At 38.8% G+C, this 24787-nt stretch overlaps 1 protein-coding gene across 3 annotated transcripts in view; it reads left to right on the top strand.

Annotated features, from left to right (window-relative positions):
- AKAP7 (A-kinase anchoring protein 7) overlaps positions 1-16170 on the top strand; it is a 77977-nt gene extending 61807 nt beyond the window's left edge. Inside the window, exons 8-9 of one of the 3 annotated variants that reach the window (XR_012579631.1) lie at positions 13930-14650; positions 14892-15032. Coding sequence is in view for 2 of the 3 variants with exons in the window: in XM_005493574.4 (XP_005493631.1) it covers positions 13930-14132 (203 nt within the window). In the remaining variant the exon portion in view is untranslated. Of the gene's footprint in view, positions 1-13929 lie in introns of all 3 variants that reach the window. The other 2 variants (XM_014271697.3, XM_005493574.4) reach the window with 2 other exon arrangements.
- The last annotated feature ends 8617 nt before the right edge of the window (positions 16171-24787 follow it).

Below are 24787 nucleotides of genomic sequence, written 5' to 3'. Positions count from 1 at the left end.
TAGTATTTTCTTCTTATAAACTTCTTACTGAGCACACTGATGCTACATTGTTAAATGCTACAGTGTTAAATTGATTGACAAAATTTTGGGGAGACAGAAGGCTTCAACAGATGCAGAATTGAGCCCTGTATTTCTTAGGTTATATAGATATCAGTTAAAATTCCATCTACCATAGGTAATTTCCTTGCCCTGTAAGGGGGGGAAAAGAGGCACAAAAATACATCCGAACACTCCATTGGCAGTAGGAAAAAAGAAGCTTTATGATAATCTGGAATATGAGCAAATTCTGCTGCAATCACACTCAAATGGCCCTGAGCATTACTGTGGGCCACCAGCTGCAGTGGCAGATTACAGCTGAAAGTTGCATTTAAAATTCCAAACTGTGCTGCTTCTTGGTTCAAAAAACCAAACAGACCAAAGAGTAGTGAATGCAGTTTCTCATGGGGCTAAATCTTTCAAATGCAATTAGTTTGTTTTGTAAATCTCCAGCATAAAGTTAGACAAAAAGCTTGAATAGAAATGAATAGAATATGTAATAGAAATTACATACTGCAATGATTAATTACTTTTCATCTTTTATAAATGGGTAATAACTGACAGTTAACTATTTTTTAACAAATTGCAATATAACAAATAAAAATACATGTTGCTTTTGCCCAGAAAATTGATTTTTGCATAATAAAAATACCTACACAGGTAATTTTTCTGGTAGTGGTAAAATCTCAGAAAAAAATTCTGATGTCCAGCAACAGAATTGTTAATTTTAATAATTTTTATATTAATTTGAAATAATTTCAATAATAATACACCGTTTGGTACTGCAAGGCTCGAAAGCTGACTAAAAGGATGCTTCAGTTGGAATAGTCAATTAGAAACAAGCTTTTTAAACAAGTGTTTAAGGATTTTTGCTAAACATGCAAGTAAAACCATGAAAGTGAAACATTAACTGGGGCATGAATCAAGCAGCACTGAAAATGTCAAGTGAAACCCTTAGCAGCAGTGAGCAGGCATAGTGCTGATTTATACCAACCAAGGACCTGGACTGCCAAGTGTCGTGGCTGTGACAGTCCACTGGCAGCCCCTGGAGTCCAGAGCTGCAGCGAGATGGATGGGAGGATCAGCCAGCCCATTTAAAAGCAGACCTTCTATAAATAATATCAGAAAGATTGGTTCAGATGGCAAGCCAACAAATTGCCAGCTCCATCTAGAATCCTCTTTTGAAGTACATACGTAGCAAGGGAAGGAGCCTGGGTAAAATGCTGTTTGTACAGCCCTGGGCATTAAAAATCAGACTGGTAGTCTGCTCTCTTGACTCTTGCAGGAGATTCCAACACGATTTCTTTAAAAAGAGTGAGCCTGGAAAGAAATTAAGATCACTTTTGAATTGCATTTACACTGGTTTTTCCAAGCAATGTGTCTGCTGCCATCCCATATTCTTTTTACTTCTGGAAAGTAAAAACCATTGGAAGGTCTAAATGTTTAAATTTATGAATTTTGGTTTACCATTTCCTTTCTTCTGCAGGTAAAATCAGAACTACAGCAGACAGATTTCATTGTAGTAAAAGAGGAAATGGAAATGCTGCTGTTCCCACAGCTTTACTGGAGTCAGGAGCCAAATCCTGTCCTCTGGCATACATGTTACTCTAGCTACTACTGCATTACTCTCTGAAACTGTTCTTAGTTCATACTTCTGTTTTCATTTGTGCTGGGCTGCCTTGGAGTTACGATTCAAAACCTCTGCCAGGAGAAATCCACAGAAGTAACTGTTCCATGAATGCAGAATTTGGCTCAATGTACTTCCCAGCTTTGCTACCTGCAGACACAGCCCAGCTCTGTGACTGCTCTGGGTGCCTTGGGCTCCAGTGCCCTGCATGCCAGGGTGTCTGGGGCTGCACCTGGCCCTTGGGACTGCCTTGCCCATGCCACCACCCTGGCATAGTTCTGGGCCTGGCAAACATGCTGCCAAAGCTCCTGTGCACTGGTTAGGAGTTAACACCAACCCAAGTCCTTTGCCAGCAGGCAGTTTGGATACAGCCACAGCATTTCAGAGGCCTGCCAAGCTGGATGGGATGGACCTGAGTTGCTCTGTGCTAACTGGCCTTAGAGCCAACAAGTACTGGCATTTTAGAGCTCACCTGTGTAAACATAGGCAGGTGCCTCTGCATGAAACACCAGGTTTCAGAGAAGCTTTTCATGGTACTCTGAGAACAGGTGTTTGTCTAATGTCAACAGAGAACCCAAGCTGAATTTTCCTTCTCTGTTTGAAGGTGATCCACAAGCAAATCCATATTACAGCCAAATAGAAAGTGCAACTTGCTAAAGATGAAATAACATTCTCTGTTAGTGTATATGAACAGCTACCCCTTCAATTTAGAAACTCATTTGCTTCCACATATTGTCTTGCTAGACAAGTCCTACCATAACTTAATCCCTGTGAGTTTACAATGTAGAAATTGTAGCATATGGATAAAACATGTATTACTGAGATAGAATAGCCACACTTGAGAGTGGGAAAGTGTGTTACACAACCAAAATGTAGTAGCTGTCTACGTCTTCCTAAGCTGATATTTTAAATGTACTTTTTTCCTTTTGTACTGTCTGATTTGTGATGCTTAATGCTAGGTAGTTGAGGACTTTGTTTGTTAATGGAGAGTGGTATTCCTGGAAGGAGACAGACATGTTCTAACCTCAATTCGAGAAACTTTTAAAAAATGATTTTTTTGAAAAAAATTACAAAATTGGTCTGCACAGCCTCCATTAAAGATGTCATATAATTAAGAAAGAAAAAAATGAGTTATTTTGTTATAATGTTTTTATTAAAACATTTCTCTAGAAACTAGAATATGGACTAATAATCAGATTCTCAATTTTGACATTTCTATACTGACTGGGAATAACCAGGAAGTTGTACTTGGTCCTCTTTCAAAAAGGGGTGAAAATAGATTTCATCTGTGGAAAGGTTCACTTCTGGGAAGGAAAAAACAATCCCCAAAATCTACCTCTTTTCCCCTCCAGCAAGGTTGTGTGCCACCAGACCTATAACCTTTTAGCAGAAATGGTATGCATGCAGTGCTAGCTAAATTTGCCCTGGGAAGAGCAGAGTAACTTTTGTCCTAGAAGCTCATGGAGCAGAGGAAATAGATGCTTGGAGGAAGTACTGTGTTTCCAAAAGAATATAATGCTCAAAATGTGAAGTAGGAGCCCAGGCTGTGCTTCAGAAAATGCCTGGGAAACTGCAGAGCTGCATCTTGGGAAGCTCTGAGAACAGGAGCTAGCTAATTTTGAAAAAAAACAAAAAAAGCTATAAAGCCAGGAGGCAGAAGGAGAAACTGGTTAACATGATTAAGCAACTGTTAGGATAGCATGGGATTACTTCTATTGCATCATGTGAAATAAGAACAAGAGAGAACATTTTGTATATATTTCAGGGAAAGCTTCCTGTCAGTGACAGATGTTGGGCTGCAGAGTCTTCATTTTGCAATGTTGTGACCAAGATTTTGAGATTAAGGCAGACAAGCAAAGAGGCAAGACAAACAACAGGTCCTTGGTCGAGTGAGGGATTGTCCTTTAGATGACATTGGTCTGTTATTGTTTGTGAAATTATTGTAGGCAAAGTGGAAAATAAGATAACTTGAAAAGTATGATAGCAAGGCGTACTGATGCCTTGTTCAGCAGCTGATTACTGATGGTTTAATAATGTTTTATGCCAAATCATTTTGCCATTCCTAAAACTTGAGTAGTCCTGTTTCCATAAGTGTTGAGAAGCTGGAGAACTGACAGAAGGGATTGGGATTTAGAAGAATTTGAGGTATATGGTTGTTTATGCTACGTAAGTTAGCATGATGTCCCTGCCCATGGCAGAAGGCTTAGAACTAGATGATCTTTTAAGGTCTCTTCCAGCCCTAATCATTCTGTAATTCTGTGGAGCATGAGGTTGGATATTTGTCTTAAAAATTAACTGGGTGCAGGCTGTCCTTGAGCCCTAAATACCTAGAAATGCTCTGTACCAATGACCAATTTGGCACTGCCACTTGTACAATAGGCAGTACTTTTAGACTTGTAGTTCTGATGTTAGCATACACAGCCGAACTTTTGTCAGGTTCTTGACCCTGCCTGAATTGTTGTCCTTAATTGGTGTAGGGAAAATTCACTTCTTACTAGGTATTCCCTCTGGATCCCAATCCCCAAATCTCAGAATACACCATTAACTTTATATTTTCTGCTGATGGCTTAATCCCTTTGAATATCTGCGATCTCAGGTGAATTTGATCTGGGCACTTGCTAAGTTTCCTGTGAGTTATAATCCTCAGACATGGATAATTCATTTCCCTCACCAGAGAGATTGTATCCTTTTGCTAAGAGGCAAATTCTCTTACCTTATGGTCTGTTATTGTGTTATTCTGTTTTACATCCTAGCAATAATTTTTAAATGACATTTTATTCAATCTTTCATTTTACTACAAAGCAAAAGGATTGAACAAAAACATATTAAGACAGCCATGTTTTCTGTATCACTTACTGTGGCTGAGTACAGTCAGCAAATGTACATTTTTTTCTGTCTTAAAAATCCATTACCATCTCGTGTAGCCTAATGCAGTCAAAAAGGTTTTCCTTTCTTTCTCTCTCACATCCTCTTTTGCTTTTCACATACACCTCATTAATACAATGTGAGAGGCTTCCAGCACAAAATGATGAATTTTCTCTTGCAGTTCTACAAACTGTAACCTGTGATGAGGTGAGTTATAGGGATTGAACCCCCTTTTAAAATCAGAGTTTACCTTTCTCGGTTAAAATGAAATGTGCTGTAGTGTTTTTGTGTTTTGAAGCACAGTTGATCCTCTGATTTAATGACATAAAAGTTAATTTATGTTGACCCCCACCTGTGTGCCCTATTCATACATTCTGTGTGTGTTCTCTGCCGCAATTGATCTGAAACATTTGGAAGAAGGGACATGTGTAATACAGCCTGGATCATGGAGACACTGCTTGTAATGCTTGCTTCAGCACAAGTGAATAATAATTGCAAGTCCATTCCAAAATAAGTGCATCATTTTACTTTGAAAGATACATTTTATTCCCTTTGCCTTTTTTTAACCATAATATTTAAAGAAGGCATTAAATAGGAAAATAGTACACAATTAGACTTTCAATAAAAACTTGATATGTGTTAAAGTCTGTCCAAGTTTAATCTTCTCCATCCGCAGTAGAATGTGTTTCCATACAGAACTTTTCTGTATGGAAAATGTAAAGACAAAGCAAACTAAAGTACCAGCTTTTCACCACACAGTTGGGTCTGAATAGAGTGAAAATAAATGCAAAAACTGGTTAGGGCATGAATATCCACCCCTTATTCTTTTACTCTTGAATTGAGGAAAGACTGAGAACAATACTTCTTTAAAATAAGAGGACAAAGAAAATATATGAAACTACAAATTAGAACTGTTTAGTCTGATAGAAATAAAGGCCCAAAAGACCAGCTGGCATGAATAAGCAGTTTTCTACTGATGTTATGGGACAGATTTAGAATTATTGGGATGCTAAAGAGGAAGGTGTGGAACTCTGTATACTATGTAGGTAGAGTGAAAATTTGCAAATGGAAAAAAGAATGTAAAGAGATGAGAACCATCAGTTTTAAGGCATGGTAATGAGCAATCCATTATGAGTAAATTGGTAAAAATTGTGATGATTAGTTCAGTTTTTGGCATAGCAGACATATTTTTCTGGATTGATTTCACTGAAATGTTGCTAGAACAGTCTTTGACTCACTGAGTTTGAGGAAGTAGAAATATGGGGGAAGAAAGGGAGGGGGAGTTATTTTCCTAGAATGCAGTGTTAGAGCTGTAGGGATTTAATCTCATCAAAGAAGTGTTGTATTAGGTAGGGAAGTGGAGTTTTAAGGAGTTTTGTGTTGTTTCAGAAAGAAAATGCTTTTATAACTGTTTGATATTTAACATCGGAAGGATATGGAAGTAAGGTCCAGTGGTTTAAAAACTGTAATTAGGACTCAGTTATTCTTGATTTTTAATGGTGAAACAGACTCAGGAATAATTTTAATTTTGATTATTAGGTGCTTGTTCAGCATATAAATGAGGTTATTTGCTCTATTCATAAAGAATATAGGATGGGAAAAAAATTAGTACTGTTCTCTCATATTCTTTCAATTTTTTTCTTGCCCTAGATTATAAAGTCTGTTTTTTCATGTGAAAGATTGATTGCATTAAATTTAGTTCTATGGCATGGTAGTGTTTCAGGATTTTTTTCACCCACAGATTTTGTACTGCCATCCTCTAGCAACAATTTTTAAATTTCTGTGAATTAGATTGAGCTGTAATCCTACTTTAGCATTCTTAACTCTTTATTTACAGCTATTCTGATTTCATGTCTGAGGTCATCAAGACTCCCATGACACAGAGCAATTTAATATGACTAAACACATGCCTGAATTTGTTGCTTATCTTTTCTTTGGAATATTTTTCTTTAGAAATCAAGAGGAACTTTTTTCAAGCTCGTGTGGTGAAAGGACAATGGCTTTAAACTGAAAAAGGGGGGTGATTCCAAGAAGTTGTGGATGCCCAGTCACTGGAAGTGTTCAATGCCAAGTTGGATGGGGCTCTGAGCAACCTGGTCTAGTGAAAGGTGTCCCTTTCAGGGGTAGAACTAGATGAGTTTTAAGGTTCCTTCCAAACCAAATCATTCTGTGATTCAGTGTTCTTGCAAGTGGGTATATTTGGGCTTTTAGAGAGCAATAAAAGTTGAGGAAGATCTTGTCCTAAAGAAGATCCCAAACAGTGGCTTTATGGGTTCAACGTCAGAGCATTTAAAGAGAGGCCTAAACTTCTATGTACTAGTACTCTCCAAATATCAAAAGTCAGCTTCATGTTTACAAACTTTTCTGTGGTAGAGCAGTGAACATTTATACAGCTACATCTCACAATATCAGTTTAAAAACTGGTAACAAATTTCAGCTCAGCTCTTCCATTTAAAGTGGAAGTTAGGTGGCAAACAAAAGGGAGGGAAGAAGGAACAAACCTAAATACATAATTTAAGGCAAAATCTATGATAGATAAAGGGGATTCAGATAGGAAAGGTCATGATAAGTACTTAAATTCTGGGCAGGTTTTGTAATTCAATTCAAATTGATTTAAGGGTGTCTTGTTATTTTTCCCAAAGCTGTTAGCAAATTTGGTCAGATTCTATAGACTTGGTCCATGAAAGAAAAGACAGCAACAATCCTACTCATATGTTCAAAACCACATAACTTCATGGTTTGCATAAGAAGCTTATGAAGTGAGTTCAGTTCCTTCAAGAGGAAGATTCTGTAGGAAAAGAAATAGACCCATCTGTTTTGTCTGCCTTTGGATGCAGTTTTGCTACCAGTTCAAACCTATCCAAGATGCTCATACCGAGAGAGGGGACTCTAACCTTCTTCCATTAGATTCAGAATCTAATTAAGCATGGTTACAGAGATGTTAAAAGCACCTTGCAGATAACCTTTTCTTTCATTATAAAGATACAATATTTAAAATTATTAAATAAAATTTAAATTATTATGGTATTTTATGGACACTGTTGGACATACTCTTGAATTGCAATTATATCTTTTCTTTTTGCAAGATTTCATATTCCTTTTACAGTTCAAACAGTATGCAGCTGTGTTTGACAACTCATGCTTCTGCAACTTAAATAATTAAATGAAAATGGATGTTGATTAAAATTTGACTTTTCTGTCCATAACTTAGAAGTACATTCATAATTGCTTTCCCCAGGGAAAGAGATGTGCTATGTGAGAGACTGTGATAACATGAGTTTGTATGGAGCCTTTTTCTGAGCTCAGGAGGAACAACAACGCAGGTTCAGCTTGTTAAGATTCACTTATTAACACTTGTTTAACAATCTGTCTTAGGCCAAAAAAGATTCCTTTTTTTAGTATACTTGACAGAAGCATGGAAAAGTCACAGCCAAAATAGCATCCCTTTGGAAGCTGTGTAGTAACAAATGAATCCTAAAGACATGCTGCTGAAGTTCCCATGACTATGGGAAGGATAAGGAAACAGTAGCAAGAAGTGAATATTTATTAAATGACTTGCCTTGGCATGCTGGTGAGTAAACGTTTGATTTTCATGGCTGACAGGTCCACAAGCAGGGACTTTAGGGTTTTGCCAAAATATTTGGACTGTGGCAATTAAAATCTTTGTATGTACCATTTTTGTTAGCTGCTGTGTTTTTGGGCCTACACTTCCCTCAGTTTGGTGACCTAGCAGAGTCTAGGTCTTTGTGCCTTCAAGACAATCCAGCTCTGTCTGTGGTCACTGGTGACCGAGGTTGATGGGGAGCAGCCTATGTGTCACCCATAGCGTGTTACATTCTCAGTATTATTTCTGGAGGACCACTGAAGGTAAGGCACTGACCTGTCTGTCGTGTTCCAGAGTTCAGCTTTTCCCTGGGAAAACCGGGAAGCCTTATCTCTCTCCCTCTCTTAGGCTCTGAAAACAGCAGGAAGCTTTGCCCTTGGCACCATCCTAGAGGGCAGAGCAACTCTTCTGCTCTCTTTGATCAGCCTGCTGACCCAAGCTGCCCTTCCTGAGAGCTGCTGGCACCAGGCTGCGCTGTGGATAGTGAAGGGGAGTGAATAATGTTGCCTGGATGTTTGCTATCACAGTCTGCCTCAACCCTTTGGTTCTCCCATTGCCATCTTGCACAGATGGCAAGATGGATGGATGTTACAAGATGGATGTTACTGTGGCTATGTAAAACCACTTCTGTAACTTGGCCTGTTTTCTCTACTGGCGTGTTGGTGGAAAAATCAAGTAAAACTCTCAGCTTTTTAAGCCATCTTTTTTCCTTTGGCCACTTTGCTATCTTTCCTGCCTGTTGCACTAGACTTCTTATAAATGAGTTCAATTTAAGCTTCATTAAAGGAGTTGGGGAAATTCACTGTCAACAGGTCTCTTTTAATAGAAAAATAAACCCAAGATATTTAACAGAACTCCCTGTATGCCAGGACTAGAGTCTTATATAACTTCTTTAATTTTGTTTGTTCTGGAGGCTGTTGCCTGTGGCATCACATCCCTTATGCTTACAGAGGGGTGAGTATGTTTAGCAGATCACATCCTCTTTCTTCATTTAGAGGTGGTCAGAAAATTTATATCAGAGCTTCACAGGGGTTTGTGTGAAACGAAACGAACTTTTGCCATGTTTGCCAAGTCTGGAGCTCAAAGGGACCTGCAGGTGTTTCTGTTGTCATTACTGAATCTGGCAAGAGCGCCACTTTCCCTGAATAGCTGTAACACCCTTAATTTCCTCTTTAGTAGAAATGACTACTTTATCAGGTTTATTCCATGGTGTGCCAAATTAAAATTAAAAAATACTTTTCAGCAAACTAGAAACCATGTATTCAGCATGAAGGACAGATTGGTATTGCTTTATAAGACAGTCCTGTATTTACAGAGCAATATATGTAAACCTAAAGAAGTTTATTAGATGTCCCACATCAGGTGGGAACATCTAGCAACAGAAATGTCATCACCCTTGTGTCCTAATGAGATTCTAATTTCACCTTCCTCCCAGTGCCTTATGTGTGTCAATTTCTTAAGTGACCACTTAAAGAGACTTTTCACGCAAGTCCTTCTTAATTAACAAGGAAATGTTCAGAGTTGTGACTTTCCTGTCTCTACTTACTGTGTTGATTAGATATGGGCATGTGCTCATATTTGTGTTCATGAAGTTTGTAAAAACTGTCTTAGAAATGATTATTAGAATAATTCAAAAGGTGGATAGAGGCATGTCTGTTACCACAGCCTTCCCTAGGTCCCAGAGCAGAACCTCTGCCACCAAATTTCTCAGTGGCTGTCGGTCACCAATACAAAATACTAAGGGTCTCTTTTATAATGTTCCCCATGTTATCATTGTTTTGTTGCCAAGAAAGATTGTTGGAAGGAAGAACAAAGCCCAGTGTGTTGTGGCCACAAGGGAAGGATTTCAGAACATTGTCTTGGAGCATAGCTGGTAAAAGGATGTAAAACTGGCTTTTCCTATAAAAGGGATCCCCTGTTGCTTCCTTCAATTAAATCTATTACAAAAAAATCACAATCCATAGGCTAATCATATGAACAATAGAGGGGTTCAAACTGTCCTGCCTCTCTCCAAATCTGATACCTACATGCCCTGTAAACAGGCTGTGTTAGGGCCATGAAAATGCTGTACCAGGACCATGATATCTGATTTGTTCCAATACAGTATTTTAAAATTCAGCTCACAATCTTGTAATGTGTAGGGGGTGTAAACTTGGAGAGTAAACCTAGTCCAGTAGAAAGATACAGCAGTGAATTTGAATCCAAACTTGGCTGTGGTTGCAGGCATCTGGTTCATGTCCATAACTGTTAGCAGTAGGATGGAGGATCATAAAGCCTCTTTTGAATAATTCTGTGGAGCTGATAGTTCCCTTTGTAAAAAAATTATGGTCATTTCAGGACAACTTGTATGCTTCAGTTTTAATAATAAAAAACGCTGCTCAGCATGAATGCATTGAGGTACATTCACAGGGTATGAATTGGTTTTCGGTCTTGAAAATCATAGAAGAGAATTCTGGGATAAACAAAATGAAATATTTTTTTATTTTTATTCTGAACAACATTGAGGAGAAGACAGTGGATTTTTTTTATTCACAGGGACAGAAATAAAGTAGTGTCACAATATCGATGCAAATACAGTGCTGTGGTATATCTGCTCCCTTTTCAGAGCAGAGATTACAAACAGAGCAAGTGTGAATTTTTAAACCTCCTTTTTGAATCTAAAACATTCATATCTGCAATGACTTCTACAGATATTCTAGTCATTCCAATAATGTTAGACTGTTAGACAGTGTGCTCAAATAAGCATTTGCCTGCTGCAAAGGAGTTGTATTCATCAAAGAAGCAGGCAAGCAGCAGCTGCAACATGGGAGGAAAGATGTAAACAGGACAGATGTGTGTTAAATTGTCAAGTAGATACAGATGCTCAATGCTTGTTTCTATTACATTACCTGTTTCATTTTATCAACAGTCCTGAATAGGAGTTATACAATGGTACCCAGCTACCTTGCCAGACAACCATAGCATTGCAGACACTCCCTCAACTGCTATTTTGGGAGTATGAGAATAGAATCTGAGCATCAGGGAATCATACAGGTCCATGTGCCTGTTCACCAAGGTGGCTGCATTGATAAATCCAAGCACAATCTTCATGCAAGGATGTGCCTGCATTGGCATTCACATGTCAGTCAGATGTCTTTCGAGTGGGAGCGCAGAGCTCTCTTAGGAGGTGCTGCAGTCTTCACCCCAGACTTTTGATGAGCCTCAAATATCTCAAAAATATTAAAAATAAACAAACAAACCCCCACAAATCCGTTCTTCTGTAGCTATATAAACTGTACTTATAAAAGTACAGTTTTATAAAAATCTGACATTTTTCATGCTTGAGAAAGTACTTACAGGTGAGCTACCTGCTTATTTTGAAATAATAAACACAATAGTAGCTATGTGGACTTTTTACATACATCTGTAAATGACAACTGTTCTGCAGAAACTATTCATAGGAGAAGAGCTCTGGCCTTTCTCAGACCATAATGCATGATGTACTACAACTAAAATTACATTGTGAGTAAATACAATCAGTACTGTTGAGTGATATCTGGAGGCCTCTGTGACTGATTAGTCATATTCTGCATATTAAGCACTGCAGGGTCAAGTGTGAGAGTGGCTGAGCACCATATTGCCCATTGTTTTGTTTTTTTTCTGAGTTGCATGGATAGATCATTAGCACTGTGTGAGTAACGATTTCTGTGACCTATGAGCAATTCTGAAAAACAAGAAATTCTGCAACTGGAAAGCAGTTTTATTTTAAATAATCATTAAGTGTTTTAATTAATTTTTCTAGTGACTAAATAGACCAGTCAACCAACACATTTTTGAGCATCTTTACTAGAAACTAAGGAAATCAGTAATCTAAGGGCTTCGTTCAAAGGAGTGTGTGGGATTAATTCAGAAAAGCTGTGAGGAGATGCTGCTCATAAATACCTTGGGTGCCCTGAGAGAGGAGTCCTTCCTGTAAGTTAAAGGATAAACTTAGGCCCAGGATTTAGAGATAGTGATATATAAGCAGTGAGTCAGAGAATGTGGAGTATGTAGCTGTTTGGTTTTGGGAATAGTGCCTCTGCCTCCGTTGCATGGTAGCCTGAAATATTTCTCCTTGGAAATGATAATTGTTTTTAATGTATTCTTATATTTACATTCTTATAATACATTCTTATGATGTATTCTTATATTTGGTTTTAACCAAAACTATTCCCCTAGATATTCTTTTTAATATCTTTAGAATATTTATCTGTGCTTTCTCCAAAATGTAAAGAAGTGCTTTACCAAGATGTAGGCTGATTATTCTTCAGGGGAAGAGCACAGTTCTTCCTTGTCCATACTAACAGTGCTGTGGAGGCCCAGAACTGGAAGAGCAGCTACTGTACCACAGCAGAATGTTCAGATTAACAGCTAATAAAAGCACTACCTCTGAATATGAAGAGTTTTGTTTGCTTCTCTTTCCCTTCCTTGAATCCCCATATGAATTATGCTTTATCAGTGAAATCACTCCCAGTACACTAGGAAGACTAATAAAAGTCTTTCATAACTGTTATCTAAATGTGCTGGAATACTTTCATAAATTTACATGTATGAAAAATGACAAATTTAGGTAATTGAACAGTACAAAGCTTTGTGCTGAGAGCATACAATAATATCTCTTTCACCACATGTGTGTGACTAAGCAGCCTCTTATTACTGGTCGCAGAATGCAAATGCCTGAAGAGGACATGAAATGTATGACCTTTAAATACAGACGGAGGGAAACAGTTATTTACCTAGTGCAGGGGACTGTGAAATAGCAAATGGCATGACCAATGAGAATTGGACAATAAAATTTGCTTTTCCTGCAACAAATTCTTCATGAAAGGAGGGTTCTGCAGTAGGGTTTAGAGTTTATTAGGAAAATGTTTCATGGAAAAGTACCATTTCAAATTACATGTAACAATGTATGAGAATCCTCACTATGAATATAGTTGTTTGTTGCATTTGCTATTCATATTAAGTTTTAGCAAAACAGGGAAATTTCAGCTTCTTGTTTTTATCTGCAGATATTTAAGAATGGACTGCTGAACTTGAAATCCTTTGATGTTAGAGCTTTAAGATAGAAGACAGAAGAGAGGCAGGGAGGGACTATATGTTTTTTCTTAGTTTTGTGCTTTGTTTAGAAAACTATTTGAAACCTGTGCTTTGAGTGTTTTAGTAATTTCTCCTGTGAGAAACTTCTGAATTACAAGCAATGAATAAATAGATTTAGATTTATTAAGCAAAATCAAAAAATGGTGGTACCTAAATTTAGGAATGCTGCTGAAGTGTAAATATGCCTTGTGCTATATTAGACCCTGAGATTGGCTCAGTTGGTCAGAGCATGGGGCTGATAATGCCAAGGTTGCAAGTTTGATTGCCTTAATGGCCATTTACTCAAGAGTTGGATTTGGTGATCCTTATGGGCCCCTTCCAACTCAGACTATTCTGTGATTCTATGATCTTTGCTCAGATGTCACTGGTGATCATTGGCCAGAAAAAAATTAAATTTGCACACTTACTCTTCTATGCTGAATGAGGGCTTATAACGTTAGCCAGTGGCTTTTGCTCGAGTGTTATAAGAAACACGAGCATTGAAAAATCTTTGATCTAATACGCTGTACACATCTTTATGGAACACTTTGATTTGGAGCTTGAGGGGGGTGGAAATTACTTTTTACAATCAGGAAGAGGCTAATAACTTAGAATCCAGCTCAAATCAGAAGCTTCTGATACAATCTCAGCTACTGTCTTTGCATGGCAATGAATTCCTTCTCTTGTCTGTTGTGATGCATAGGTGAGAAGCAAGCAGCAGAGCCAGATGATGCAGAGCTGGTGAGCCTTAGCAAAAGGCTGGTGGAGAATGCAGTGCTGAAGGCTGTGCAGCAATATTTAGAAGAAACACAAAACAAAAGCAGGCAGACTGATGGGAGCCCTGCAAAAACTGAGGAAGCAGCGAGCAGCAGCAAGAATGAGAGTGACAATGATAACAGCAAGTGAGCGCTGTGCAAAAAGCCTGGGAGCAAATATCCCACCAAGAATAACTACAAAAACATGTTCCGCTCCCTGCTGAAATTTGCAAAGTGGTGCTGGGTGTCTGGCACTCTGCTTTGTGAGTCTCTTATCAAAAGTTTGTTCTGAACTGAAGGACACTGTCTCCTGGTTTAATAAGTGCTTGTACTGCTGAAAATCTGCTGAATGCTGGGAGGGATGGAAGGTGGAAAAAAGACAAGAGTGGTGAAGCAGGCGGCTCCAGTCTTCACTCGCTCTTGATACCAAGAGTCCCTTTCTTGCTTTTGAGGAGAAACTGAACATTTTGCATTTGTCATTTGGATTGTCGTGGATGACTGTGGATGAAGCCTTGCCATAAGTGGAAGCAGTGCCCTGCGCCCGAGGGTTTGGCAGCGCTGCAGGGCTGCTTGCTCCGTGTGAGAGCACATGCTGTTTCCTAGTCAACAGCAGTCAATACCAAGCTAAAAATTACCACTGCAGATACTCATCGCAGATACTATTACACAGTATGTAATAAGGCAGGAGTTTCCCTTAAATGTGATGCTGTACTGTTCTTTACATTTTGGTAGCATTTGTTGATGTAAATTATATTTTTTGATGAAAACCTTTTTATAAAAAATGAGTATGGGCAAAACACTGAGCACTTACTACTGTCCAAACCGGATATGATCTCTTTATCTCTGAATATTAATGATTCTAAATCACGTTAGTTGTTATAAAATGTATTATATTGTTGTTTTCCTCTAGGAAAGAGCCATGAAGCAGACTTAGTAAAGGAAGCTTTACGCAGAGAAACGCAGGCCCTGTTACCCAGACTGAATCAGATAAAGGAGCTGTTAACGAGTCCTGAGATCCGCACAAAAATTAGCAAAGAACTCTTTGAAGACAGGCACAACTCTAACAGTAAATGGAAAAGTTGTATTGACTCTGAGTCTCCAAATGCATGACTGTAAATTGCCATTGTGGAATATCTCATCAGGTTGTTTAAAGACAAAATATTGTGGCAAGAAATTTTTCAGGTTGGTTTGTTTGGGTTTTTTAACTGAAAATGTGAATGGGTATAAATGGCTCATGAGGAATCATGCTGAAATACTTGCACAGAAGGGTTATATTTCATAATAATGAAGTATGGCCACTTCTCAACATTGCATTGAAACCTGTTTGAGTGTGCAGGTATATGTCATGACTCCAAAGTAGAAAATACTGGTTTCAAATAGATCTGAGCAAACACTGTGCCCTTCCTTTATCTTTGTAAATAATTCAGGTTTTTTTCTCATATACTCCTTCCCTAACAATGATGTACAAGTACTAAAAAATCGGTGGTTTTAAATACTACAAAATGTATATTTGGGGAAAAAATTCCTCTTTTAATTATCTGCCTTTTGTATATGTACTGGCATTTTGGGTTAGCGTTGTATGTTTTTTATTGTTTTTTTAAACGGCACTTGAATACTTCTATAGATGCTGACATTTAGTTTCTGCTGATGTTTACACTAAAGAATGTTTTAAATTTCAGTATGAAATTCAGGCTCCACTGATCTCAATGCCATACTCTCATTGGCTTTAATGGAGTCAGGATGCTGCAATTAAGATTTCTCGTGCAAATAACAATATTCCTTGGGATAATATTTGCCTTTTTACTTTTGTAGAACAGTGTTTTTGTCTTTTATTTTTGATGTTCTTCCATCTCTACCTTCTGCTGCCTGAGGTGGGGTGTCACTTTGCTCTCATTGTTCCCTCCACACACCTGCAAGAGTCACTGAAGATTTGGATAATGGATAGAAAAGCAGGAGTAGGTCCAATATTTGCAATTTTTATAAGCATTGTCATAAAAGCTATATAATATGTTGTGATTTGTATCAGAATTGTGCTGTGTACAACAGCTATGTGCATGTTCTTCATTTGTCTCAAGCACTGTTCATTTATCTCATGTCAGAGCTTTTTTTTCCTCATTTGATATATAACAGTATATTCTGAAACGCATCTTTTACATGCTATGTTCACAATAAAATATTTTTCCTTTGCACTCTGTGTACATTTTCACGTGTTTCCAAATGGACTTGAATAAAATTCAGTGCTTGCAAGTAACAGGGTTACAGGAGAGAAATAGTGCTCCAGTGAATCACACCATTGAGTTGGCTACAGGGTATTGTGCCAACATACTGCTCTGGAGCTTGGCTGCTGAAATCATGCAGATAAACTAGGCCCAAGTCATTATTGTTTTCAAGGAAAAATCTTTGAAACTCTTGGAATTAATTTATGTTCTGGGCTGGGCAGATTTAGAAATAAATACTGGTTACAACTTCCTAGAGGTCCGCTCTTGAAGTGTGAGTTAAAGGAGTAGCCTCAAAATGCTCTAGAATGATAGATTAAAAAAATCTCAATCTGAAATCGTCCCTGGAGATCATTGAGAGGTAGCTTTTTATATGCTATCAAGCAATTTAAATCCAACTTGCATGTAAGAACACAAAACCAGACACTCAGCTGTGAAAACAGGAAAACTATTGTATTATATCTGAATCATGGATTGTCATCTCCCATTCCTCTATACAAGTCATCTCCATGATTAAGGGCCTTTTTATATAATTCAGCTTGTAACAGTCATTGTTCTCATGTTTCAAGTAAAACTGTGGAAATTAATCACTGAAATTATGTCCAGGCACTTTGATAGGTGATCTCATTATTCAAGAGCCTGCTCATTCAGTTCCTATGGATGGCATCGAGAATAGCAGCTCTAGAAAATGTTGGGGAAGGTTGAGGGCCTGAGCAAAGGCATCATCTGAGATGTACTGGGGTGTGTCTGCCAGATATGGCACAAACCATAAAGGGGATGTCCTATTGCATCAGAAACTGTGGGATAGAGGACACCCCAGAAGCCTCTAAAAAGACTCTGGATACACGTGTTTAAGCAAACCAAACCCCTCTTTAATTTTTAGATGTTTTGAGAGAGGAAAATCAACAGGGCTTTTGTTTCTGAACCATTCATGTGATCTTAAAATAGCCTTTACTTCTGTTTTTTACAAGAATGACTCTTAATTTACTCAAAAAACAGGGGGGGGGGGGAAACCCTTGCATCTGGATTCATTTTCTTACTCTTCTTGCTTTCTCAAAGTTTTTTTTCCACTGGCAGTGAGGCCTGGCTGCCAAACTGAAGGATAGATCTCTTGTGTGGAACAGTGAGATGAGCACTGAAGAAGGCAGATACATAAAGACTGAACCTAATATAGGCAGGTGTGAAGCTCAGAGCTGCACCCACCAGAACAAATATGTTGCCTTCCTCACACTTACAAATCATTTTCAGACAACAATTCTGTTTCTTAAATAAGCTCTTCTTCTGAGGAATGTCTTAAGGTAGTGATGCACAGGTTATTCTAGGAAAGTGTTGGCATTTCAAAGCAGAAGGTGCAAGTTTGTCCATGTTTTGTTTTCAGCTCTACCTTCCAGTTTACTCATACTCAGAGGGTATTTCTACACTGCTGATTGTAGAGCTGTGACAGATTTAAAAGCAGTAGCTCCACTTCCAGGACTAATCTAGCTGGGACTGCCTATGACTTGCTGAGAAACTTCTTGACATCTAGGCTTGGTCCAGGCATAGACCAAAAACATTGTGGAAGGCATGCATGGATATCTGAGCAACCCATGCCATAAATTCCCTACTCTGTTGGGCTGTGCATGAGAGCTGTTGAAGAGTTGACAAAATAACCAGAGGGACAGTAAATCCATGTAAGTCCTGACTAGCAGACCCCAATTCTCTGATGAAGGAAGGGAGACTTGTGGAAATCCATGTCTCCAAGCACAGGTACAGGTAGCATAAGGATGCTCAGTCTTGTAGCTGAGGAGTAATGCACCAGCTGAATGTGCATCAAGGCCTTTGTGAGAATGAAACTAAAAGCTGTTTGTGTTTGACTTAAGGTGACCTAAAGCTGAAATGGATTGGAGCTTAAGGTCAGATTTGAATGCTGTATCCAGATATACAGGTGTTGGAACCCACACTGGATAATGCCCTATGTCTATTGATGGTCCTACGGAATCGTTTGGTAAAATACTACTTCTTGGCAAGGTTATACAGTCTTTGAATTAGGTTTCAAGAGGCTTCATATTACATATTTATAGAAGTTTCTGATTATAACTGTGCACACTTCTGTGTGTGCTGTTTCAGCCTAAGGACTGTGTGAGTGTGTCATGGATCAGAGTGTGAGCCATGCTTCATTCTGGTGACAAGAATGATACTGTTTAATTTTTATGTCAGTCTAGACATGACTCACATATTCTTGTTAGAATTCTGACTTTTTAAAGGTCTTGAGAGATATCCTACAGATTTGTGTAGTCAGCAAGGAGAAGAATAGGGCCACTGCCCTCAGTGGAAGTTTTAAGTTGAAATTTAGTAAAAACGCACATTTAATTTTTTTCTAGTTATGTCCAAGAATATGCTTGTGAAGTGAAGTGTAAACTGAAACTTTTTCACTGCAAATGAAATACTAGCTGCAGAGCAGGCTGCAGCCCAGTGGAAGGCAGGAGGAAATCTGTTTGCTTCAGCTGGAGCCTGGTAGCCAAACACCTGAGGGTTGCTTCACTCTGCTTTTAGCTTCAGACTTGGTTTTGCACAATCTTTTTCAAAACGATATTTTATCAGGGAACTCCCTCTGCCTCTGTTCAGCTGTTAGTGGTATGTTATCTTGGCCTGAAAAAATGAGGGGCTGAACTGCAACTGTGGCTATCAGCTGTTTCCATCTGAAAGCCACAGTAGCAGTTTGGAGGAGGGGAGTAATTGTTTCTGAAATCCCAGAGAGATTGGTGTCTTTGCAGAGACACCTCAGGTCTCACTCAACAGAGGCTGAAGGAGGGCTTACATGACTGTTCAGTGAAGTCTTCATCTGGCAGTGACTACTGTCTGACCCAGCCCAAAAACACTGGACAAAAGCAGCTCCCAGAAGTGACATGGTGAGTGGGTCAGCTGCGTGATTAGTGAGCAATTGGATAAAGTAAGTGGAGTTTTAGCTTCATGAAAATTGTGTCAAGTCATGGTCATGTAATAATTTAATTTGTGGAAGTCTTTTGGAATTTGTCAAAAAAATTTTGTAATTGTTCACATAGTGACGGGGGTAATCTCTTTCATGTGTAGGTGCACATTACATGGGCACCTTCATCAGTAAAGACGGATAAAGGTGCACCTGCTTTCAAAGAGCTCTTCAGTGCCGTACCACAATCTTCTATAGAAATTCTTCTCACTTTTTTTTTTTTTCAGTTAAACAAAGTTTTTCCTGGCCTGGTTTCAGAGGCAAGGAGTCACACTATTCTTATGGGAATGGAAACTGTTTGAACCGTGGAAGTAGGAGCACGTTAATGCTGACATGTGTTTTACTCTGCTGTTCCTTTGATCAATAGTTTCTGTATAAGCAACTTCTTAGCATGCACTCATCTTCTCATTTATATTCTCCTCATGTTAAGCCTTTATAATGAGAACATTTGTACTGAATGAAAATCAGTCCCAAGAGACGGCTGGGCTGAGGAATAAAACACACTCATAGTGGAGCAATAATTAGAACAGTACAAGGGAAAACAAAAAGCGATATGCCTGCCATTCCTGGCATAGCAAAAAGGGCACTCTGGCATTGATAAGCAAATAATTCTGCAGCAAGAGACTGGAGTTTGACTGCTGGTTTGTGGTCTCTGGTCCCACTGCTGTTTATGTTCTTTGTTCAGTGACTCTTGGATGAAAAATGCATTAGCAGAGGCTGGGACGTGGAACTGTTTCTTCAAGGAGCTCTCCTCATTGCTGGAAAATAAAGCCCCTTTTTGCTTGTGGTGATTAAGGATTAAACCAATCCAAAATGCAGAATTATAGTAGTTAAGAGAAGATAATTAAAAAATTACACATGGGGATTTCAGTAGAAGCTTATCTGAAATAAAAGTTGGTTTTCTTTCATATAAGAAAGGCAGAAATTATTTGAGGTCAAGATTGACTCAAGATTCTGGTGGGATTTTTTTAGCAAAACTGCAATTTGAATTAAAACTCAGAGAAAACGTTGTATTTCCAGAACACCTTTTACTTTAATTATTTTTTTCCCTTTTCTTAGCCATACAGAGAACTTCAGGCACTGAAACACTCAGAAGATAAGAAGAAAACATGCTGATATGATTTAACTTCGGTCTTAACTCAGAAAAACAAAACATAACAGAAAAACAAAACAAAGAAGAAATACCAGCAACTAATGATAAAAGCCAAAGGTAGCTGCTAGTGTGAAAAAAAAAAATTGTAAATCCAAATGTTTAGAAGAATAGAGGATGCAAGGAAGCAAAACAATAGTGTTCCCTGCATCTGGTCAGTCAAATAATGAACACCTGTGTCTGTCACTCTGCTGTACTGTACAGGAAATGTCCCATTTCCCAGGCACATTTTCCAACCAGATATAAATCCAAGGAAGAGGGCTGAATGAGCATGTGGTCACTCTTGCAGAGTGCTGAAGTGAAGGGTTTTAAGGAATATTGCAGGATAGAGGCTAAGTCAAGGTAAAGTCAAGGCAAAGCTCAGGGAGGTGATCTCTAGAGGAGCAGGGAGAAGCAAAGGAACAAAGTGTGCATTTGAAGCTCCATTTATCACTGTGTAGGTCCTCTAAACCTTCATCACTTTCAGCAGGTACCCCCTGTCACTATGTGAAAACTTACAGGAGAATCAAAATTTCAAAAGCTTTTCACAAATTAAACTATTACATGACCATGACTTGGAACAATTTTCGTGAAGCTAAAACACCACTTTATCCAACTTCTGTCAAAGTGGAATAAGTAGTCAAACCCTTAAATGTGCAGAGAACTACAGGAAATAATTTGCAAATGGTCTTAAATTCTGAGGCATTCTTCCTGCCAGCCAGCAGAGCAGAGTGGGCAACAAACCTCCCTCCTCCAGAAACAAATGGATGACTGAATATTTGCAAATAGCTTAAGGTGATGGCTGCAACATCAAGCCTTGTTCTTGCTAAGTACAGGAAATTGGAATACAGACCTCAGCAAACTTATTTAGGTTATTTAACAAAAAGAGTCCACAGCAAAACCAGGCAGAATCATTAAGTAAATACAATAACTTGATAAATTAAAACCTTCTTTACCATTGTGCTCTAAAATTAGACATATCACTGGACTGGGATGGATCCTATTGTTTGTAGAATGATTGCTAAAAAAGGGAATATGCAGAGAATGGCTAAAGCAACATCCCAAATTAATAATTCTGCAGAGGTAAGGAAGGTGTTTCAAAAGTGAAGGTGCAAAAAGGAAAAAACAGATTAATTTTTTAGTAAGTCCAGATATTCTTAACTCACTCCATCCATCCATCCATCCATCCATCCATCCATCCATCCATCCATCCATCCATCCATCCATCCATCCCAGTAAAACTTCAAGTGCAGGGACAAGTCTAATCTGCATAGTTGCATTGCACTTAAAGCCAGTGTTAATTAAGGAAACATAACTGGAACTGCTTTTAGTGGTAGATGTAGAAAACATAGAAAAATATGTTCATTTCTCATTGAGCTAACATTGCCAGTGACCTGCCTGTTACATATTTATTCTACAATTTTACATGTAGACATGGTAATAATTTTTCTAGAGATACAAGAAAGGCACCAAAAGACAGAGAACCCACACTTAACTTGTACCTTAAGATTATAAAAAAGGAAATGAAGCAATGCATTTTTTGAGAGACTGGAAATTAACTTTCTTAGTTATATACTAGACAGCTTTTGTACTTTCAGTATACAGGGGTGTACTACTTTGAAAATAACATGGACATTATGGAACATCACTGGATTTAGTGATGGATTTAGTTACAGAAAAGATGAGTACAGAGAAGCCACAGATCAGTTTGTCTTGTCTTGTTGCCATCCTGTAACCTCAGACTCTTGGAAGACCACTTTTCATCTCTCATGACTGCAGAGATGCTCCTTCATAGTTACTTATTAAGTCTCTGGGTTTTTTACTGCTGTAGTGTTTCTGGATCATCCACATGAATAAATAATTTATATACATGAATAATTTACTAGTGAGTGTGGTGGAGTAACAGAGGCTGGAGGCCATGGGATCAAAGGGAAGGGATCTTCTCTGTAGTCAGTGAAGTCACCAGGGTCATGAAGAGGGGCTAAAAGACTGTGTATGGGGAGCCTGATCTCTGGGTAGAGCAATGTGCTCTACCAAACTGGGGCAGCAGCCTACACCACCAGAACATGAAAATCCAGGCTGGGAAAGTGAACATCATCAGGTCTTGGCTCAAAATGTGTTATGGCCTCTCTTTCAGCTCAATTTGTTTGGGCATCTTTAACCAGGCATAAAGAGACCCCACAAAATGGACATGCACAGCTCAAAAGCATAAAGTGGCTGTCTGTTACTTAACACATTAAAAAATGGGGTTTTACAAACTACTAAGCTAAGCTTTAACATGCTCCCCACCCCAAAAGCTCTCTGCTGGCTGGGTGGCCATGAGTTAGGAGGAGAGAAGTCAGTCTCCATAATCCCCTGGACCAAAGTCTCTGCGGTGCTGAGCTGCCACCTGCCACCCCCTCCAGCAGTGCTGGTCCAGCAGCTGTGTGAGCCAGTGACTCCTGCACTGCTGCCCTCCTGCCACCCCATCTCACATCCTTCATCCAGCCTGTCAGAGCTGCACAGGGCAGCTGTCAGCATGAGACCTTGTTCCCAGGCTGGGAGAGACACAACGTGCCCAGCAGCCTCCCCACATCCACATCTGTCACGTGGGCTGTTCTCCACACCAGCAGACATTTCCATCCAAAAACTACATTAGCTTATGCATGAGTGGTTTAATGTTACTATTGGTATTCCAGACTCAAGCTGGTCCTTGCAAGAATTAGATTAAGGAGGCTTCAGAGAAATGTTAGCTAACATTTGTTAATAATTATACTTGAATGTAATCTCAGAGCCCTTGGCTCTGCCAAAATATTGGACATTTTCCTCACACTGTCTCCTTCCCTCACTCCAGAGAAATCCAAAGAGAAGCTTGCTTTAGCCACAGCTGGCCCCAGAGGATTAGACACAGAGGCACAGGAAGCCTAGGGACAAAATCCAGTAGAACTCTGTGGCAATGGACACTGAACACACAGATAAAATCTTCATATTGCACGTAGTCTTCTCCTTCCTCTGGTTTACTTGAAAGTCATTCTGCAGGGCTTCTTTGGTGGGAGCTATGCCACATGGGAATGCTCAGTTCAGCTGTTTGTGAAATTCATCCTTCACTAACCATGTTGTTTAGATTCGGAGGTTTATGTGAGTCCAGTTTAAAAACAAACACAAGCCCAACATAGACCTAGCATAGTCTGGTGTAACATGTTGCAGCACCTGTGTTAAACTCTCCTGATATTAAAGAAACTTTATAATTCTTTCAACACTTAACCTGGAAATCACACAAATATATTAAGAAGCTTTCAAAAGAAATTAGAGTGGATTTGGCTCCTATCTCAAAGTTTTATTAATTGTACAAGCAGACACACCAGGTTATGCACAAAGCACTTGCATGCACTTGGTTCTGCTGCTGCAGAAGTCTGTGTCATGTAAATTGCACGACAAGAAGAGTTCTGCTCATTGATGTGAACACCATTAGGCATTTTATTGGAGAGCAAAAAGAGGCTCAGAGTGGCTGCACACCCAGGAGCTGAGCAAACTTGGGCTAGGAAACACCAGATTAATCTGGAGAATCTGATGATTTCAAACCAAAGTAATCATCACGAGGGTCTTTCATCATCCAGATTTCTCCATTGAAAGGACAGAGAAAGAAGTAGACTCCCAAAACTGAACCAGTAAATATTTATTAGGCTGTTGTTTATAGAGTGGGCTGCTGGCATGATGTCTAAAATAGCCCTGTTTTTAATCAGACTACTTTAGAGTGTGTTTAAAAATGGAAAATGCCCTTGCTACCCAAGTGAGGTAAATTTCCCCAGCAGTCTATGGGAAAAATGTAACCAGGGTGTCACATTTGCATTAACAGAAATGAAAGAATACTAAGGCCAATACTGAATAGCTTTAGAAACCTTGTTCTGAGCCTCTGGGATAAACACTGTTAAATAATGGCAAAATAAACCTGCAAGCATACTTACAAATTCATTCCACAAGTCACAGTGTTGCTTTTCATGGGATCAAAAATCATGCAAAAAATTATGCAAGGATATTCAGCCAAGTTTTTTATGGCAAAAAACATCAGAGTAACTCAACATTTTTTGTCTGTTTTTGACTGTTTCTCTTATGGGCCCCCTCCAACTCAATATTATGTGGTTCCAGAGCCAAATGAGAATAGAAAACCTGTCTCCTGCCTTAACAGGTAGTACACATAGCTGTACTTTACAGGTATTAACATATTAATTTAAACTAAATATTTCCCCCCTCTGCTTTACTCATGTGACTGTAAGAACTGAGCACAAAGAGCCATGTTCCCGCTTGTAGGAACAGTGGCTGCTTCAGCTGAGTGTTTCTTTCCCTGGCACATCCTCCCAGTTTCCAGCAATCAGCCCTTAAGGGACTTTGAGTGGGAAGTTGCATCTGGAACTGGAGGCTGTGATTACTAGCCTGATTAGCAAAAATGAAAATTATTTCCAAAGAACAGAGAAGAGACTTAAGATGATAATAAAAGACGGTTGAAGTTGTAAGTGAAT

Source organism: Zonotrichia albicollis, chromosome 3 (assembly GCF_047830755.1).
Source record: "Zonotrichia albicollis isolate bZonAlb1 chromosome 3, bZonAlb1.hap1, whole genome shotgun sequence".
NCBI lineage: Eukaryota > Metazoa > Chordata > Aves > Passeriformes > Passerellidae > Zonotrichia > Zonotrichia albicollis.
The sequence above is the reverse complement of the archived record's forward strand: the minus strand, read 5'-3'. Positions and strand labels throughout refer to the sequence as shown.